Raw genomic sequence first — 20,926 nt, 5'->3', positions numbered from 1 at the left:
AGATAGGACACTTGTGTTTGCGTTATATTGTCAGTATACGTCACTTCAGTCCTTCCGGTCTCCCGTCGTCAGGTCAACTTGATCACGACTGCTTCGTTCCGAAACCCATCGAAAATGGACGCATTTCCAGTTTGTTCAGCTTTAACTATTTAATATCACTAGAATAAACACTAGATAACTAGTGTTTCTAATTTCTATGTGCCCAAGTATATGCTTTTCATCTGAAGAGGTTTCTCTCTGTCTGAAGATACCATGAAGTACGTGAAGTAAGAGAGAAGGAGATCGAACTCTGTGAAACGTAAATGGTCCTAGTCCGTGACCCCTAATTGGGAGGGAGTCCGCTGAAAGGAATGAATTCTTATGGTTGGGCGCCATTTGCAACTAACCTTACCCGAACAGTCCGGCCTGATCCATTGCTTGCATTAGACGGAGAGGTCACGAAGTAAGAGATCGTGGAAGAGGTTAAGAGTTCCAAAAAATTAAAAAAGGTGAAACATTGAAATTTAATATTAATATACAAGCATGCTCTTACTTCGTGAATGCAAGCCAAGCCGGACTGTTCGGGTAAGGTTAATTGCAAATGGCGCCCAACCATAAGAATTTATTCCTTTCAGCGGACTCCCTCCCAATTAGGGGTCACGAATCAGGACCACTTTTTCAGCTTGCGTTCTATTAAGTTCGGTCTCCTTCTCTCTTACTTCGTGGAAGATACAAATAGTAGTGTTTATGGCACGCTCTTTTATGCAATTACAATGAATACGAAGGAAAAGGAAAAATACATCGAAGAATTCGATTTTCCATATTGCGACGAATCCTCCAAATATGAAAAAGTTGCGAAAATTGGCCAAGGAACTTTCGGGTAAGCAACAATTTTACGCTTAGATCATGCGACTTTAAGGTTATGCATTACTCCCCCGAAAATTTTACCGTTGTTTATTCAATAACGCAATTATTCACTTAACAATTAAATAAGCGTAATTTTCTCTTTCTAATTTTTGTATGTGTGTTCTTTTTTCTCACAGCGAGGTATTTAAGGCTAAAGACAAGAAAACAAACAAAAAGTTTGTCGCAATGAAGAAGGTACTAATGGACAATGAGAAAGAAGGAGTAAGTTTGCTTCATAATTTTATATTATATAGTACATCTAATTGTATAGTACATCTCATTATATACATTTAATTTCATGATTATCAAGGAAAAAAGCTTGGAAATGTTATGCTATAAATTTTTTATTAATCTTTATGTTTATGTAATCTTTATATTAACTCAAACAAAGTGTATCCTTCTGCTCTATTCAATATTTCTTAAAACTTATAGTCCACAACCCTCGCTTTAAGAGGCCCTAAGCTGTAAAGTCGTAAGAAATTGATGAATCACAGTATTTTTCTCTCACAATTGTTCTCTCATTCAACTATGATTGGTCAATCTCTTATAGCTTTACGGCTTAGGATCTCGTAAAGCAAGGTTGTGGACTCAGTTATAGTTTGTTATATATCAAAATTTTACAGTTTCCCATTACGGCATTGCGTGAAATAAAGATATTACAATTGCTGAAACATGAGAATGTAGTCAACCTTATAGAGATTTGTAGGACACGAGGTAAATATATATATTTTATCTTGTAATGTTTATTAAAAAAAATTGTTAATATGTATACGTAGGAATAGGAGTTTACTCTTTCACTAGAATAGAATACCTATTTTTTAGAGGAATATGTAAAAAATACTACAACTATAAATATCTGAGAATATCTGAATTGTGAAAAATGGTTTTAAAACAATTTGCGTTAAATAGTTATTAAAATAATTGGTTTTGATGTTGTAAAATCTAAAATTTAATTAATTACACTAATATTAATTTTGTAATGTTTTCAGCAACACAATATAATCGATACCGATCTACTTTTTACCTGATATTTGATTTCTGTGAACATGACTTGGCTGGTTTGTTGTCAAATGTAAATGTCAAATTTAGTTTAGGAGAAATAAAAAAAGTTATGCAGCAGTTACTAAATGGTCTGTACTATATACACAGTAATAAGGTAAGAAAAGATTTATATCTTTTTAAAATTATAATTTTTAAAATATTAATAGAAAATAAAGAGATTCAAGATTACTCTCTTTTTCCAATAAAATGTCACAATAATTTTTACTTAAAATTTACTTAAAATATACTTAAAATTTCAATCTACATATATATTATTAAATATTAGGCCTGTTCTTTTTGCCTGCACTGTCTGAACTGGTACATACAGTGCAATAAGTTGAAATGAAACAAACGTATATCTGTTTCACTTCAACTTATTGCACTCTGTGTACCAGTTCGGTAAAAAGAACAGGCCTATTATAATATAATTCTTGTTATATGTGTAATATGTTTGAAAAAATTGCATTAAAATTGTTTTATTAAAACGACAATTGCGATGGTGCAATCATGGTTATAAAATAAATAAACTATTCAGTGATATTACCATTAATTGTTGCTATTGACATTGTTGCAATAATTCTTACATTCAGCTTCGCATTTAATTTCTTACAGATTTTACATAGAGATATGAAAGCTGCTAATGTTTTAATAACAAAAAATGGCGTATTAAAATTAGCTGACTTTGGTTTGGCACGAGCATTCAGTGCAAAAAACGGCCATTCGAATCGTTATACCAATAGAGTCGTCACTCTTTGGTACCGACCACCAGAGCTTCTACTTGGTGACAGAAATTATGGACCACCAGTGGATTTATGGGGTGCTGGTTGTATAATGGCAGAAATGTGGACAAGGTCTGCATTATACTATGATATATATTGTGTTCTTGTGATTTTTGTACGCGTTATCATATATTGTTCGCTTTTCAAATCTACAGGTCTCCTATTATGCAAGGAAGTACCGAACAACAACAGTTAATATTAATTTCACAATTGTGTGGCTCAATAACGACCGAGGTGTGGCCTGGCGTTGAAAATTTGGATCTATTTACCAAAATGGATCTTCCTAAGGGACAGAAAAGAAAGGTAAATCGCAAATTCTTCATATGATTCTTGATTTCAAAATACACATTTCTGTACTGCATTTTAAATTTTGAGTCAGTCAATAAATGATATTAATTGATAAATGATTTTATATAGGTCAAAGATAGACTGAAGCCATATTTGAAGGATCCTTATGCCTGTGACTTGTTGGACAAGCTTCTAATACTCGATCCTAGCAAGAGATGTGACTCTGATTCTGCGTTGAATCATGATTTTTTCTGGACTGATCCTATGCCATGCGATCTTAGCAAGATGCTGGCGCAGCATACTCAGAGCATGTTCGAATATCTGGCACCACCGAGACGACCTGGTCATATGCGTCATCCGCATCATCAAGTACCTGGAGGACCAGCCAAACCTAGTTCCAGTATGGCTGACAGTGGCTATCAGGATCGCGTCTTTTAACATATTCATTTCTATTCATATGTAATAAGTCTGTATATACAGGGTGTCTGGAATTGAAATGTTAAAATTTCGGGAGGTGTAAGGGACTGATAAACTAAGAAAATAAGTAGAAATATACTCGTTTTGGAGAAAATCGCGAAAAAGACAAAATTGCTTTGTTTTTGGACGTAAAGGAGTAGTGTCTTGACTATCTCGATTACCTTATCTGACATCACTGGACTTCTTTATATAGAGAGTCCTAAAGCAGGAAATTTAGTTGTCAATCAATTCAAGAGAGCAATTGAGAAATCAAATCGAAGCTGCAGTGCACGAAATATTATCAGATCAGTGTTTGGTTACAACTCGAGCAGTCCATACTGATGATAAACTTGCATTCCTTCATAAAAGGCCAATATTTTAAACAATATCTACATTAAACAAGTGAATCAATACAACATGAATAAGTGTAATAAAGAAAAAGTACAAAAACGATAACTACATTTTGTCTCTTTTATGATTTTCTCCAAAACGAAGTAAAAACGAATATATCTTTACAAGACTTTTTTTCTTAGTTTATCAATCTTGTACACACTCCCAAAGTTTTGACATTTTAATTCCGGACATCCTGTATATACTCAGGGTGAGACATCTAAAACAGATCACCTAACTCGCTTGTTTTCGATAAAAAAGTTTTAGATAAAAGTGGAACGGTTTTGTGGGACATGTGTTTTAGATGTCTCGCCCTATATATATGTATAAAATATATGTATATATATGTATGTATGTACGTACGCGTGTAATATGAGGAACGTTTAAATTCAAATTATAATTGAACGAACTTGGCGTCTACTAATTTTTTTTTTTAAGTACACATTCCAGTGTATCACATGATATGGTCCACATGCCACAGCAGTTTCAAGTTAATGAATCATGCAATTTAAACTTTGTGATTAAAATTTGAATGTCGCTCATATTTTATATACAGGATATTTGAGAAGTAATGACAAATTTTGTCGCATAAGGGTAGAATGGACTAAAGTGAGAAGGAAAATCTTGTACCATTTTACAATTTTTGCAATAGTTAACGAGATATTAATTTATAAAAATATTCAAATTCGCCCGGCTGAATACGACCGCACAGAGAGGCGCGCCGTTTGCGTTTACCGTCGCTAGACACGCATTGTTTATAACGAGCGGCAATGATCGTCGCTAGTCACAATGTCCATTTTTCTTAGTTTAGTCCATTCTACCCCTATATGCGACAAAATTTTTCATTACTTCTCAAACACCCTGTATAGAGTGCAAGCTTTATACGAATAGCTATGTAATAATTCCATCGATTCCATCATGATGTTACCAAATTTTATTATAATTATTAAAGTCATTTTATTTGAAAATCCATCTATTACATTATTTCTACACCAAAAAATCGCAATAAAATGAAAACTTACATATACGATTACGAATAAGTTATTTTATACAATGTTTACATCAGCATTTAAAATTTACATTTTTTTACTCCTACTTGCGTTACTAGCGGTCGATTCTCAGCAATTCTTATCAGTTCTCAGTTCTCTTGCAACTAAGAAACGGCTAAACGAAAGAGGAAAATAATACGCGCGGTAGGAGTGAGGTTAGGTTATTTCGAAATTCGAATGGCTTGTCGACTCGCGAATAAAGCAATTTTGGTTCAACTCGGGCAGTTTAAGCGACTGCTACTCGCAATCTGCAGCAGGAATACTGTTCAATTATGTTTCCGAAAAATGTCAAGACAACGCTATTGTGTGGCCCGAAAGATTTGAGTAAATCTTTTATGTTTGAGGTATATATAAGGTATTATTTGTACGTAATTTTCAACGTACGTTTTACTTTCTACGTACGATCGAAATACCGCGTATACGTATATTTTCGAAAGTGGAAAGAAAACATTTTCCTACATCTGACCTGTAATAACAGGCTGCGACGTACTGGGCGGAAGAGGGACAACGGGTTGTTTACATTACTCCGGTACCTCTAGAAAAACGACCGGCGGCTTGTCACGACAGAAAGAATCCATCAGTAGCGGCGCTCAAACTAATGAGATTCGTGTGAGAGACACATATTTATACAATGTATTATGTAACACGTCTTTTCCCAGCAAACACCTGCAAATTACATGTAACGTACACATTAGTTGTAATTTCCCACTCAACAATATAATTGTAACATAACATACATATTATATTATAGTTATATACACATATATTGTTGAGTGGGAAATTACAACACGTGTACGTTACATGTAACTTGGTGTTTGCTGGGTTACATCAGACTATTAATTCCTATTTGTCGCAACGATTCATGCACTTGTGTCATCTTAGATTTAATTGTTATTTAAAAAACTCGAGTAAATGTAACAACATCTTGTTGTTCAACGATATTTAAACATTGGACGTTTATTTATTCATGAGCGCATCGATATATATGTATGTTATATGTATATTTAATATAGCGCGCATAATTATCTTAATATTTATTTATACGCGCAGATATTTGTCGGATTACGAAGCTCTTGTGGAACAACTTTTTAAACTACACACCTACACAGCAATACCTTCTGTGCTTTTGATAGATGATTTGGACGATTATCTCTTGAGCGACGATCAAGCTCCTGGAGATGATAAGTCGAGGTCGCGCATCGCCAGAATTTGCGCCTTGATACTCCATTCGATGAAATCGTGTTCACGAATTTTGAAAAAGAATGTAAGGAAGAAATTACTTGTACCTTCGATAAAAACAGATTTCTGCTCTTCTGGGTAGAAAATCTTTTCTCTCTCTCTCTCTCTCTCTCTCTCTCTCTCTCTCTCTAAAACGTAAAATGTATTATTAATACTTAACGTGAGGGTCGTGACACCTTTAATCTCCAGCATATTATTCATATTTCATTATTAATTTATCTTAATAAACGACTTTGATTTTCGTCCTTTATATATCTTCTCTCTTCAACTTTTATAGTAAACAAGTCCAAATAAGTATAAATATTGTATAAAAAATTAAAAATAGTTGAAAATTATTTAATTATTTAATCTTGATGTTTTCTTAATCGTGACGCTGTTTTTATGATAAAATAAATCAAACGATTATGTTATAGGTACATGTGTGCGTATGGACCAATTCTAGTCTCATTGATAACTTCATTCAGAGAATTTATTTTCGCAATATTTGGAATTTAACGGAGAAACAAGATGAGAAAGTGATTTTGATGGAAAAGTGTTCCATTGGATCATCGTTAGAACGATCGTATACGTATTATAAATTCCAAGATGGGATGCGAGTTCTTCAACAAATATTAGGCGATTCATTGGAGGCCTCATGATATTTTTGTCGAATATATTAGTTATCTTCATTGTTCTTATTATTTTTGTTTTAACGGAACATATAAAAATGGAAATTCTATAAAACTATATTCTATAAAACACTGCAAAATAAATTGCATTAAAATATTGCTACCTTATTGCACACGCATTATATTGTATAAGTATATAAAATTTGTGCAAAGATGTTTTTTGAAAAGACAATGAGAAAAAGAGGAAGTGAGAAGTGAAAAGAAGGAGGGTGAGAGGAATAGGAAAAAGAATGGAAAAAGTGAGGCTGACAAGGGTAACAGATGAAAAAGAGTCCCATATACATGCGTGAATAGAATTTTTTAAAAATATCTGTTCTCCCTTCGAGAACAGATCGAGTGACACATTGTTTTGAGCAAGATGTTATATCAATTTTGATACTTTTTTACTACATACTAGAATCTACCACCGGAATTGATCCATCTCTGAGAGTGAAATAACAGTGTAACACGAGAAGAAGGGAAAGGGAAGAAATAAGAGACAGGGACAAATTATAGGATTATTCTACCGATACACGTAATATCAATGCAAATAAAAAAAACTTATCTACAATTCATTCGTCGGTCTGGGATACTCGCTGACGTAGCAAGAGATACCAATACCAATATTATAGATGCCGTATGTTTGGACTCTGCATTTGCACGTACGCTAATTACGCACGCAGCGGCGCAGGCATATGCGAGAGCGATATAGGCGCGTAGTAAGTATTTGAATTGAATGTTACCCGTACGAACTTATTTTATTAAGTGTACAGACGACAACGCAAAATTGAGACAGGTATTCGAAAAAATAGAAAAAAAAAAAAAAGAAAAAGGTACAAGCATAAATATGTATATACGTTGCATACATGTGCGTATGCATATATGTATATATAATGTATATATATGTATGTACATATGCACATTATATTGTTGACACAACGATAATTGCAGTGTTGAACAGCTTCGTCGGTGAGTCGGAAGCTGTGTTGAACTGTGTCAACAATTAACACAGCGCAATCAAATTTTTCAGTTTTTCCTTTGTTCTGTGCCGCGCGCTTTCTTTCGCGTAAGTAAACAATATAACTCGATCTAAGCATTCGCGCGATTTAGCGATTTTATTATCTAATAACAAAATCCGAAACGCATTCGATCTGAGCGCTTGCTACAAGAACGCATCTCTGTTGAAATGTAAATTAACTAAAAGACGAGCACGTATTGTATTACATTCTCTCTCTCTCTCTCTCTCTCTCTCTCACACACACATTTATATTTTATTTCAATAAAATCTCTCAAGACTGTGCTTACTAATCTCTCGTTATAATTCATTTTGAATTATTTTTACAAACGTTCCTACACATTTTGTCTGTATATACATGTGCGCGCGCGATTGTCTGTATATACATCGTAAGCGATGTAAGCCATCAATAATCACAGGCTTGTTCCCTATTAAAAGCTACATTCCATCGGTCAAACAACCAGTTTTGAATGGGTTTCGAATTCCCGATGACTCATGGATCTTCGATCTCTGCATCCGCATTGCGTGAACGGAAAAGCAGAAAACAAAAATAATCACCGGACATCATTTGTGGTATGCTGAACTTGACCACTCTTCGCATTTCGAATTTAATATATTCGTATTACACGATTCGCGGTAATGAAGGACCTGATCGTTGATAAGGAATTATCTCGCGTGGATCATCATCATGGACATGTATAGGATATTTTTGGGGAAATGGAGAGACTTTATCAATTCTGTTATCATATAAATAGCAATTTTTTTACATTATAAATTTTTTTTTATTTTCTTAAGAAAATGTGAACAAAATACTGCGGTTATATTAAGAACGAAATGTGAATGACGTAGTTATATTAACGTAGTATATCTACATCGTGTTATATGTACATACAAAGTTTGGTTTTTTGGTTGAAAAACCTTGAGAAAAATTTTCTTATCGAACAATCTGTGAAAAATGTCATTATAACAAAAGTTTCAGAAATCATTTACGTATGTAGTTGTAACAAAAAGGAAATAAAAAATTTATGCGACAACAAAAAAATTACTTAGCAAATCAAAAGTAAATTCTTTTCTTTTACAATTAAAAATGAAAAAAATAAATAAACTATTAATTTCGAGAAGTTGAATTCCTCTCTTTCTAGTCGCAGTCATAATCATCATTATCATTTTTTCGAGGTTGCGCAAGTATGTCGGAAATCAATAAAATCAAACTTCGTGTGGTCGTTATATCGATAATTCTCTGTATCGAAAAAATAACAAAGATTATTTTATCTATGTATTTTTTCGAGGAAAGACCTTTGTTCATTTATTTAAAGAAACCTATTTTCTGAAAGAGTATAGATTTATTCTAGCTTAAAAAATACGTACATAATGTTAGCGTTTTTAATTTCATCTTATTATTACTTTATTGTATTAATTTAGTTTAATTTATTAATTTTCTACTCTTTTTTTTTCAAATTCTTTATCAAGTTTCTTTTCAATCTGCATTAATTTGTAATGCGTTACATAGTCGTAGCTTCTATTTTTAATTAAATTAAAAAATAATATAAAATCCTAGAGATTGAGAGAAAAGATGATCGAAAAAGCGTGTAGTATCAATTAGTATTGTATTATACGGTGATCATACGTTCTTTATTGTAAAGGACAATTCTTTATTTCAGATAGCTGTCCTTTAAATTTATTTGTTTCTTCAAAACTCAATTTTGTCCTTCATTTTCCAATCTTGCCTTTTACTGTCCTTTATTTTGACATTACGGAAAATACTTTTCTAACTAGCGTTCCAATATGTAATGTTATTAACAAGTAAAATTTTACGGAAAATATTTTACAGTTTCTTGCATATAAATACAATTAGTTTTTGTTAAATATATTACTTAATTTTTTTGATGAAATTTATTCAAACTAAAGTTGTTCTTATTTGTTATTATTTCAGATCAAGTAGGGTATTTCTTCCAATACAATCGAACCCAGTTTCGAACTAATAACAGAAAACTTGCGTATTATAATCTCAATTTGATCAATTTGTGCAATACGATTTTATGATACGCACAGATTTTTGACAGTCACAGACTGGTTTGAAAACACGTAGGAACGAGAGGTCCTAAAATTTTCAGACCTGCCTTTATTTTCTTTTAAAAAATACGATCATCATACATCTCACTACATCCCGCAGCGGCTGCAGCCTCTGTGAGGCTGCACGCCTGCAGCATTGAGAGTGCAGGTTAGAAGCTGCGAGCAACGCAGTAGCAGAATGCCGGAGTGCCTGCGATCGAATAGGTATAAGGCTGCTGCAGAGAGGTTGCCCGGTTGCTCCAGCGGTCTGACAAGTGTGGCAAGCTGGCAAGAAGTGTCTGGAAGTGCCAGTTGATCCGCGGCATTCGCTACGGTTGCATGGTCGCTGCAGGTCGTAGCACGTTTTACGCGCGGCGTTCCCCTATACGTATATATAAAAGAAATCTTTATATTTCAGCCGTGCAGTTCCTTTTTCCTCCCTGAAATTCCTATTGTGTTCTCATCGATGAAAAACTCGGAAGATCATCGCTCGGAAAACTAATGAGTCTCGTGGAACTGTACCGCCGTTCGAATAATAAAAGACAGATACCTAAACAGGAATGCGTTGTATGTTGGGAACATGGGAATGTAGCGATCAGTGTATGTGTGTAAAGTGTTGCGCGCGGGCGTGTTTTCCAGACAAGTTCCTCCGTTCTTTCATCGTTTTCTAAGAAACGCATTCGGAATACTGGAGACTGCCAGGAGAGGACACGATGGTGTTCCCGACGATCCTACGAGCCGCTGCAGTATTCCTGTTGCTCGTCCTCGAACTCGATGCTGCGGTAGCTAACACTGTCACATCGGCTAAGGTATTTATCGGTCCCGAGAGGTTTATCTTTACTTTTACTTTCACGTTTGAGAAATTCGAGAAATTTTCGTCAGATTCTATCTTAAATATTACCGCATGCGCGCGCGCGCGCGCGAGCGGGCGCGCGCGGTCTTTGCCCGCCGACGCATTGCATTCGACAATTGAAATAGGTAATTGTTGATAATGCAACGAGACGCACAAGTCTGAAACTTAATGCATTCTCTCTCGCTCTTTCTGTCACAAATAGAGTATAATAGTAGCCGGAGATTTATAACAATGATGCTGATTTGCCGATTTTCGCCACGCTTATACTAAACAGCGCATTATATCGCGGTGATATTGCTACCTGCAATTTTTTTTGTAAACTTACAGACACGCAACAGAGAGTGTACATTATTCTTTTCTGATTTTTTTTTTTTATTAGTGCCTGCTAATATGCGTAAAATAATAAAGTATTTCATTGTAAAATAAACTAAAAGAAAGAGAGAGAGAGAGAGAGAGAGAGAGAGAGAGAGAGAGAAATTTTTGGCAAGATGATTTTAGATTTCAAGTTTTAAAATAATATTTTAAACGCAAAGTGTATGTAAGCTAAGAAGAATCGTAAGAAATAATACTAAATAATGCAAAAGTATAATAAAACGTTATTGCGAAATAATTGTAAAAGACGAAACTTGAGATATAGATGAAACCGAGAATGAAACTTTCACTGTTCTTAGCAATTGTATCAATTTAGCAATTATATACCAATTCCGTTGTCGAATGGCATGAATTCCACAATGTGAAACGAGATGAAGTATAAAAGATTCACGCTTTCAATTTGCTTTAGACGATAATTGCGATCACATGTTTACTGCTACTAAAAATAAGTATATTATTGTAAGAGAGACAGATAATCAAAGAAATTATATTATAATAATAAATTACGCCTTTTTGTACGTGTCAAAGATTCGTATAAATAAAAATACATTTTTAATTATCGATGCAGCAGATCGTCTCGAAGAAGGCAATTTAGAATATACACGTACGTGTTTCAACTGTGAATAGCGAAATGTTTATCTCTACGATACATTAATACCTCTTTTTTTCATTCTTGAAACCAAAACGTCTCAATGTTTATCCCAATTATCACGACACACAATTCACTTACGTGTTACGCGCCGATCATGTGTGAAAAAATAATAGTATTAAGCGAGTCGCAAAAAATAGAAAAAAAAAAATAGAAAGATGACTTTCAGTTTATAAAAACTTTACAATCAGACGCGTGTTACTCGTGTAAAAATTAGTGTCGCACAACGATGAAGAAAAGCGAAGTATTACTTGCGCGACGACGAGAAAACGACTGTTTTCGAAATTGTATATTACAGCGAGAGAATGCGAGATTGCGCGCACGTGTGCGAATAAGAAATTGATCGGGTTGATTAATTTCCGTATAACGATAACGTGGTTAGTTGCCATGCACGCGTGATTCCAGCTGATGCAGTGGTTAAAGAGAAAATCATTTTCCTCTGTATCGTCGCCATTCGTTTTTTCCTTATCAAATTAATTCTGATAAAAGGCGACGCAAGTAATCATACCGAGTAACTATTCCCTTCCCGTCGAGGTTTCCGCCAGTCACATTGTACGAGCAATCATATATCATTTAACGAATGTATCGTACAATTAGACGATTTTAACTATGTATATACCATATATATATACACGCACATACATATAGCATTACACGCATATACATGTATATAACAAGTGTGCGTAACAAGTTTGACAAGTACGTCAACCGTACGTGTGTTAAAACCGTTATTAGCACCTATATATCCAATATTTGTAATCTGTAATAGCCGACATCGGGACTGAAATAATTATGAATTTTGTTTATTATTAGGGTTAATTTAGATTTAATTTTGGAGCCTACTGATGTGGATATCTGATGTTAAGAAATTTGAAATTTGCCAGAAAGAATCGTACATATAAGTCATTTTCTCATGGTAAATTTCAGACATCTTAATTATTTATATCTCTGTAGAGAGAGAGAGAGAATTAATTTTCGTAATTCATAATAGATCAGATCTTTCAAAATTCTGTTTTAAAGCAAAGTCTATTCTTTTGACATCATCTTGACGTTCGTAAGGAATATAGTATTGAATTCCTTGACATCGAACGTACGCGTTCATTTATCTGATGTAACAAGAATATTCTCTTCTCGCGCGCGCTTATGTGTCTCGCTGTAGAGTAAATGGAATCATCAGTATTTTCAGAACACGTGAAATTTTCCTTTATTACAGGAGGAATGTAGGAAAAAAATAGCTGAATGCACAATGAATGGTGGTGGAAGCACGCCTGTGTGCGGAAGCGATGGAGTCACGTACTCCAATCAATGTCAAGTCATTTCTAAGCAATGTCAAGGCGTGTCTGTCCTCATCAAACACACTGGACCTTGTCCAGGTTTGTATCTCTGTTTCACGCACGAAAGCTTATATCTCTGAAAAATCTATGGATCTTTCCTAGGGTCGGAGGGACTATAGAGTTTGCTTCTCTTTCAGCTGCTTCCCTCCCTCTCTTTCTCTCTCTCTCTCTCTCTCTTTCTATCTCTATCTCTCTTTCATGCACTGATCTCTTTCAAACTGCAATAGATTCTTAACTGCAGTCTATTATTATAGATATTAAAATTAAGAACTCTTTTTGTTAAACACATCTGTCGTGATTCACGCATATTTATATGTACAATATATAGATGAAAGTAAAGTGTACAAATAAGACTTTGTACAATTTTTATTCATCAGAGACTCCGGCGTGCTTCTCAGCAAGATTAACCGCTCGACATGGCGTACGGCCTGCCTGCCGAGACGATGGGACGTACGCGCCCGTTCAGTGTCACGCAGAGACCGAGTATTGTTGGTGTGTAACGCCGCAAGGCCGGCCGTTGCCCGATACAACGGTAAGATATAAAAAACCAAGATGTTTGAGAGCCGGTTCCAGATCTGCTGCTTCTACTAGGAGCGGCCAAAGGCGACGCTCGCCGACTAGGAAACAACGTAGGCAGTATGTTAGCAATAGGCATCGAAATACCTGCGATCGTACCGAAAAGTCCAAGTTCAATGGAAATCTCATCGAGAACTTCAAAATCGAATACAGACGGACTAATATATCCACCGAGGGTAAGTGACACGAGCAATCGCCGCGTGTTAAGCCGTGATCAGACTGTGCAATGGAGATTCAGATTGAAGCTCGATCAATGAGAACAAAACAGGCCGAGATTGAGATTGCAGACTGAAATATAGGCTGAAGTAGGCTCCGCCTATTTTTTCAATCTTCAATCCTAATTTCAACCAATAAGCTTCCAATATTTCAGTCACATGACTAACCTCACGTGACTATAAATCTCACAAACATACTATCTTCTTTCGTTCAATTTCAGCAATTATTAAAAACAGTAAAGAAACCATTATTTTCTTTTTTTTTCTTCATATATAAACGCACATTATTTATTAATTGGGGCATTGTTTGATTTAATCTTTATCCTTTATCTTTATCTATTATCTCTTTCGATCAATAATGCTACACACACCAAACAGTACAATTAAAACAAATGCGTATTCAATAATTTTTGTTATGTTGTTGTAGCAATCCTGATATTCTTACTAATCTCGACAATCTTAACTGCTGTTGGATACAATTCGTAGTGTGATTGAGCAATCTTTATCTCAATTTTCATTTCCAATGCATATAGTCTGATCACGGCTTTAAAAATATGCGGATTAATCGCGATGCGCGCACACACGATCTTGCCTTTATTACAATAATATGATTATTAATCCGATTAATTGGGAGCTTGATCAGAAGCGAGCTTGTGTTTAAAAAAAAAAACTTAAAAAATTTTTCAAATCGCAGGACACTATCTATATATATGTATACATACAAATACACATATATATATATATATATATACACACACCACGCGTAATTTCTCAGTACGTGTTCGTATGATCAAGCGCATGTTGTTTTCCTGTTGATAGATGATAAGAATGTCGAACGAGTATTGTCGTGGAAATTTGTTAAGCTGGACCAGAACGCAGACGGCTACTTAGATAAGACAGAGTACAAGGAGCTCAGAAGACTCGCCAAGAAGGCGGTGAGACCGAAGAAGTGCGCACGCACGTTCGCTCGCACGTGCGACCTAAATCGGGATTTAAAACTATCCAAGCAGGAATGGGGTGCTTGTCTTGCCAATGATTTCACTCGTAAGTTACATACATATCATTTCTTTTAATTAAGTGTTTATATTTTAATGTGCAATGGCATCGCGGGGGTTCCCGCATCTAATTTTTTAAATATTTTTCGATATAGTTACTCTTGCATACGGCTATTCATATATGCTCATTTACGTATATAAATAAATAAATAAATAAATATTTATAAATTAAAAGTTTTTAGAAGCTGAAACTTAAACCATTAACTATCTAAATAAAAGTACGCGTTGAAGAAAGATGAATTTTTTTTAAATCTATATAAAAATAATCCATGTATACACTTGTGATGGTGTCTACACAAATTGAAACATGTGGAGAAAAAATATGGAAAATTGTCTTTTCGAAAGATATAAAAGTAAAAAAAAAGATCAACAACACAACTAAACATATTATTTTATTTTTAGTAATCTTATAGTCAAACTTGAGTAATTTTAAGTCTTCTTTAAAATATTTTTTGATGTAGTAAAGTTTTCGAAAATAGAGAGAAATTTGAGCTGTAATCTTTTGACTATTTTTTAATACTGTAACTTGAAGCTAATAACGTACATCCACATATTTCTTAGATTTTAATATAATACTTTAATAACATATTTCAAGGAGAAAACAATCGACGCTGGGTCATGTCCCTTGTTAGTTCCTGTATTTATGCTGTCTCATATCGTTTATTGGCTGTGCCACTTACATAGATTTTTTTTTATTGGAAACCAAATTCTCACTCGTAGCGACTCTTTGACTTCCATAATAGACATAGACTATGTTTACATGAACACCCTTAATTAGATTTAATAACATCTGTAGTTAAAAACTAGCCAATATCACAATTATTCCATTCTTCACAGGAATGGTCATGATTGGCCCCAGTTTCATAATTACAGATATTATTAAACCCGATTAAGGGTTTAGGCCGTGTAAAGATAGTCATAGACTAAAGGCTAAAAAAAAAAACGTAAATGAATCGACAAGTCAAAATACTATTGACAATCATTAAACTTAACAATTTGATGAACAAGATTTGATTTTACAATTCGGACATTACCACCATAATATTTTTTACCTTATACTTTAATAATTTATATTTTATATGCGCTACCATTTATGTATGTAATATTTATTATATATTTAATCAATTTTCTTTGTACCGAAAAGGACCTGAACCGTAGGTCGAAACGTACATATATACGCTTCACACTATTCATTTCTTGAGATTTTTGAATTTTTTGAGTGTCACGGCCTTTATACATAGTCTGCGTTTTTGTTATTTACCGCGAATACTGAAAATTTTTATAGTTTACGTTACGTTTTCAGTATTTCAGTGCAGTGAAAACGAAACGGGATTGATTAAAAAGAATAAATTTTTGCATACATGCAGCATGTTTTCAGCATTCTGATTTTGAACGAGATTCGAATTAAAGTGTGTAAAAAGATGATATTAATTGTGTGCAACTTTTTTCAATGACTATTTTTCAAAGATACGTAAGTGCATTAAAAAGGTGAACAATATACATATACAATACAATATGTATATTTGTGTGTCCAGGATTCTGAAGTTTATTCAGTAAAGCCATTGTTAGTGAGAAGAATCCACTTTACAAACTGTTTTCTATTTATAATATACCTCTATAACTATACAGGAAGCTGACTTTATCTTTTAAAACATTCACATTTAAACTTTTTTTATTTTACTAATTGGTTTTCGTGCCCTCCTCTTCTCCGGTTATATTCGAGTGGTCCAAACAGTGGGAGGGAGGGGGGAGTGCGGTAGAGAAACATCGAAAAATCACATTTATAGGAACACTTAGGATGTTATTCCCTCTTATCCATTCTGTACATTTGATTTTGAAGTTAAACCAAACTGAGCAGAAAGAAAGGATAATTCTCGTTATTTCTCTGATGAGTGTAATCAGACGGAGGAGGAATGTCATTTCGGCATCTAAATCGCGGCTTAAATTAACGATGATACCGCCGTCTGCAACAGGATGTCACGCCGCCCGGTCACGCGTGTCAAGGACCATATGTATGTATAACTGTTGTGCCGACTAGCTTAACATTCGTGAATCCTGCCGGAAGTTGCCTACACAAATGCACGCGTGCGACCGGCTGCTAAGGAATTGAAGTAATTGACCTCATGTACGAGCTAAATTCTCGCCCATGCGTCATGACGACAATGATTATTTGCTATTTATGATACATACTGTCTAATAACGAGTATAAACTGCTGCATAAATTTTTCTGTGTTATTTCGCAATGAGCTAGTCAAGTAGTATAAACCAAGTCCGCGTTTGTAGCATTTAAACTTACAATTTTTTAAATTGAACTTAAAAATAATAATTAAATGTAGGTGCATTACGTGCAGAATTTTAATATTCAACCATATTGTACCATAATATTTTCTGCAGTCGAATATATACATATGAAATTCCCTTTGCTTGCTAAAGCCATCATTGTTCGCCTGTTGGGTGTTACTCTAAAGTAAGAAACTGTCTTGCAATGCTTCAATGAGAAAACAAATATGAAAATCACTTCCTCTTTTCTGAATGGTATATTGTATGATTTTTTTTACATATTATGATTCCTCTAATTATTCTACATATAAAAGTATCAAAAGATAGGAGATATGAAAAAAATACGTGATATATATATATATATATATATATATATATATAAAATAAGATAAAAAGTCAATATAGTTTACGAGATATTAAAATAGCTATTTTTTTCTGACACATATATTGACATGAAATATTAAATATCTCGTAAAACTATTAATATTTTGATAATTGTACCTTAATACTTTTATGAATTGAATGAGATGAATCAAAATTATTATAATAGTTCGGTGTCCCCACCTAGAAAGAAAACAACTTGACTAGAATACGTCCTCCTCAAAATCGTTCTATTTTTATTTAAAATATTTGTTATCAAAATTACTAAAAATTTCGTATTATAAAAATAAGCGAATATTCAAGATGTTCACATTAAGTGGATCATCTTATATATACAAAATATATCTATATTATAAGTACCGATTGGCTGACATGAATGATATCATAGTTATTATATTTACGTTTGTTTTTTCTTATTGTTGAATCTTGCAGATGAGCGTATCGATCCGTCCTTTTGAGATCCAAAGGACGGATTAAGTCGTAGCTTTGCACCCTTTATCGATCAAAGCGCGCTGCATCCACTTCTTTTTTTGCAAAAATCTATTTCCAATGACGTAATTCTTCAAAGTTCAACATTATATTAAAACTTATCATTTTTAACAACGATTTTGTTTTTTCATATTTTAATGTATGAATCATGGACTATAAATACGACAAATACTCTATTTCATCACATATAATTTATTATCTTATTATATTCTTTGCCTCTCAAATATATATATAACGTACTCTATTTCAACGCTACTATAGTGGTTTCCTTGTCCTTAAAATTTAAATATGTAGAAAAAGTAAACTTGTAACAAATTTATATATTTTCTATAGTTTTAAAAGGTAGCCCAGCCATTGGCAGTCCTATTCAATCTCTACCGTTTAATGATGATAATTCCGACACTAAGGAAGAAAGCGATGGTAAGTTCCATAATTTGTCGTTATAATACGGGTGTATGTTTTAGTTTTTTGGAAAATACGAATACGGATATATTGAAAAAATAATCTATAGCCATACCTCAAGTATTGAGTAAAATAATTTCAACTGTTGTAAAGGTAAAATTATAATTAAAAATAAATATAACTAAAAAATATATATATGTATAATATATATATATATTTAGTTACATTACCTAAACGTTTAGTTAAAATTATTTCACTCAATATTCTGCAATTGCGGTAGTTATAATTAGACACTTTTATCAATGTATATCTTGATAACTAAAAAGAGAAAATAATTTTGATTGTTATTTAAAAAATGTTTAAGGCAACATTTGTCTGTAATGCAATCTTTAAAAAAAAACATACTGGTTTTTATTATAAAAAGATGCAGAAAATAAATTTAAAATATGTGATCATGCATATATATAAGATAATGTAAATAGAAATATAAGACATAGGCGTATATAGATGAAAGAAGATTTTTATAGATTTTTATATCCTTGTATAGTACGTAACGTTAATTTTTTTTATTCTTGTCAGATAAGCCATATACAATCCAGTATATTCTTTTGCAGATTTCTACAAACGAAATTGACCATATTTGTTTATTTCTTTTTCTTTTACATTACAGCAAATGATTGTATATCGGATAGAACATCAGTGTTGGAAGATCAGAAGCGAGCAAATTTGTACGTTCCGCAATGCATGTCCGATGGAAGGTATAATCGAGTACAATGCTATTCAGGTTATTGTTGGTGTGTGTATCAGGATACAGGTAAGCCAATACCAGGGACATCCTCGAACAATGGCACACCGAATTGTAATCCAGTTCCGACTCCTAGTAGACCTATGAAAGGTAATTAAAATAAGTTTTTTTTTTCTTGAAAATTATTATACACCTGTTGTGTGCATGTATTATTATAAATTTCAAATCAAATAATTCTTTAACATTTATAGGATGTCCAGATTTAAAAAAACAATTATTCCTTCGAGATTTGATGACTCTCATGCAAGAAAAAATGGAAGCTTCCAACAAGCTGGAAGCTGATTTTAATGAAACTACCGTTAAATGGCAGGTTTCTAAAGAGGAAAGAATAGCAACTTGGCATTTTGTAATGCTTGACAAGAATAAAAATAAGGTATTCGACGGAAGACAATCGTATTTTTCTATCATTATCTATTAAAGGAGATATATTACACATACATATAATAAATTTATGTGTAACGTGTGATATTTATATTCAGAGTTTAACATAAAGACGCTAGTAAAATTGTTTAAATAATTTAATCGCATATACACACACACACATATATATATATATATGTATAACATTTTGAAAAATATGTGTAAAGAAGAGATTTCTCTTTTTCCTAGATTCTGTAGCTTATTGCAGGTTTCCTAATTGAAATAAAAGTTTCCTGATTACTTTCTCTACGCTTTATATTCTATTGCGCGTGATATACATATATATATGTGCGCGCGTGTGTGTGTGTGTGTGTGTGTAACATACATGTATGTATATATAGGTTTTAGAAAAAAAAGAATGGAAAAGTTTTCGGACAATGATAGCGAATAACAAACAACTCCGAAGATGTGGTAAAAAATTACCAAGATATTGTGACATCAACAACGATCGAAGAATCAGTATGACAGAATGGCTGAGTTGTCTCAATGCTCAGCGTCCAACAATAGGTAATATATAACATTATACATATATATATATATATATCTTATTTTTTACTTTTGTTTTATATATAAGTATAACGTAAAGTTTTAATGGACATTTCAGCTAACAATCCAGAGAAACCGTTAACTACACCGAAAAGAATAGGTCCAAATCCACTAGATCAATTTCTCAATGATGATGACTAGCATATTATGTGATAATTTGTGTTCGCTATCTCAGAGACATTCATCTTTTTTTTTTGTCATTAAGCATTAAAATAGGTACTGGAATTTTTAGAATCACTGTGAGCCATCTTTTCAATGTAACAACATTTAATTTTTTAGCATTTTATTAACTTTCGAGAATTTAAATTTTAACAATTCTCGCAAATTCTTATATTTAACATTCTTAAAATTTTTTTAATTTCCAGTTTAAAAATAATTACATGTTTTTATCATTTGAGTAACACCGCTTATTTGTCTATTCCTGAATGTTGGTATTTCGCAAAATACGCAGGCAAAATTCGCAGGCAATTTTCTCATATTGGTAATTGTAAACACTGTATAAGTTCAGTAGATACTCTTGTGTATCACCTAGTCCATAAAAGTAATCCTTTAAATAATTAATAAGCTATCCTATACCGAAAACAAATTCAATATAGAAAAAGATCTTCAATAAAATAATTTTTGTAGCAATTTTCTCAATATTGAACTTTTATCACATCTATATCTTTATCCATTTCCTCTTTAATCATGAAAGTCATTTAATCAAGC

The 20,926-nt window shown here is 33.1% G+C and overlaps 2 protein-coding genes across 2 annotated transcripts; both read left to right on the top strand.

Moving 5' to 3' along the window:
* Positions 1 to 435: 435 nt before the first annotated feature.
* Cdk9 (Cyclin-dependent kinase 9) lies at positions 436 to 4,220 on the top strand. The gene is made up of 8 exons (XM_018544952.1): positions 436 to 488; positions 615 to 859; positions 1,023 to 1,107; positions 1,509 to 1,599; positions 1,875 to 2,041; positions 2,539 to 2,777; positions 2,861 to 3,008; positions 3,123 to 4,220. The coding sequence occupies exons 2-8, from the start codon at positions 753 to 755 to the stop codon at positions 3,429 to 3,431; spliced, it is 1,146 nt and encodes a 381-aa protein (XP_018400454.1). The 5' UTR covers positions 436 to 488; positions 615 to 752; the 3' UTR covers positions 3,432 to 4,220.
* An 8,714-nt stretch (positions 4,221 to 12,934) lies between these two features.
* magu (SPARC related modular calcium binding-like protein magu) lies at positions 12,935 to 20,458 on the top strand. Its single transcript, XM_018544960.1, has 8 exons — positions 12,935 to 13,088; positions 13,427 to 13,801; positions 14,660 to 14,884; positions 18,379 to 18,465; positions 19,118 to 19,342; positions 19,444 to 19,625; positions 20,014 to 20,179; positions 20,277 to 20,458. The coding sequence occupies exons 1-8, from the start codon at positions 12,962 to 12,964 to the stop codon at positions 20,357 to 20,359; spliced, it is 1,470 nt and encodes a 489-aa protein (XP_018400462.1). The 5' UTR covers positions 12,935 to 12,961; the 3' UTR covers positions 20,360 to 20,458.
* The last annotated feature ends 468 nt before the right edge of the window (positions 20,459 to 20,926 follow it).

Source organism: Cyphomyrmex costatus, unplaced genomic scaffold (assembly GCF_001594065.2).
Source record: "Cyphomyrmex costatus isolate MS0001 unplaced genomic scaffold, Ccosl1.0 scaffold474, whole genome shotgun sequence".
Taxonomy (NCBI): domain Eukaryota; kingdom Metazoa; phylum Arthropoda; class Insecta; order Hymenoptera; family Formicidae; genus Cyphomyrmex; species Cyphomyrmex costatus.
This window is presented reverse-complemented; position numbering and strand designations above follow the sequence as displayed.

Bases quoted from the DNA above. Each gene is read 5' to 3' on its own strand.
- magu (XM_018544960.1), top strand. From the start codon at position 12,962: ATGAATGGTGGTGGAAGCACGCCTGTGTGCGGAAGCGATGGAGTCACG. The intron at 14,885-18,378 runs GTAAGTTACATA...TATTTTCTATAG, and splicing joins TCTTGCCAATGATTTCACTC to TTTTAAAAGGTAGCCCAGCC. The intron at 18,466-19,117 runs GTAAGTTCCATA...TTTACATTACAG, and splicing joins CACTAAGGAAGAAAGCGATG to CAAATGATTGTATATCGGAT.
- Cdk9 (XM_018544952.1), top strand. From the start codon at position 753: ATGAATACGAAGGAAAAGGAAAAATACATCGAAGAATTCGATTTTCCA. The intron at 1,108-1,508 runs GTAAGTTTGCTT...AAAATTTTACAG, and splicing joins TGGACAATGAGAAAGAAGGA to TTTCCCATTACGGCATTGCG. The intron at 3,009-3,122 runs GTAAATCGCAAA...GATTTTATATAG, and splicing joins CTAAGGGACAGAAAAGAAAG to GTCAAAGATAGACTGAAGCC.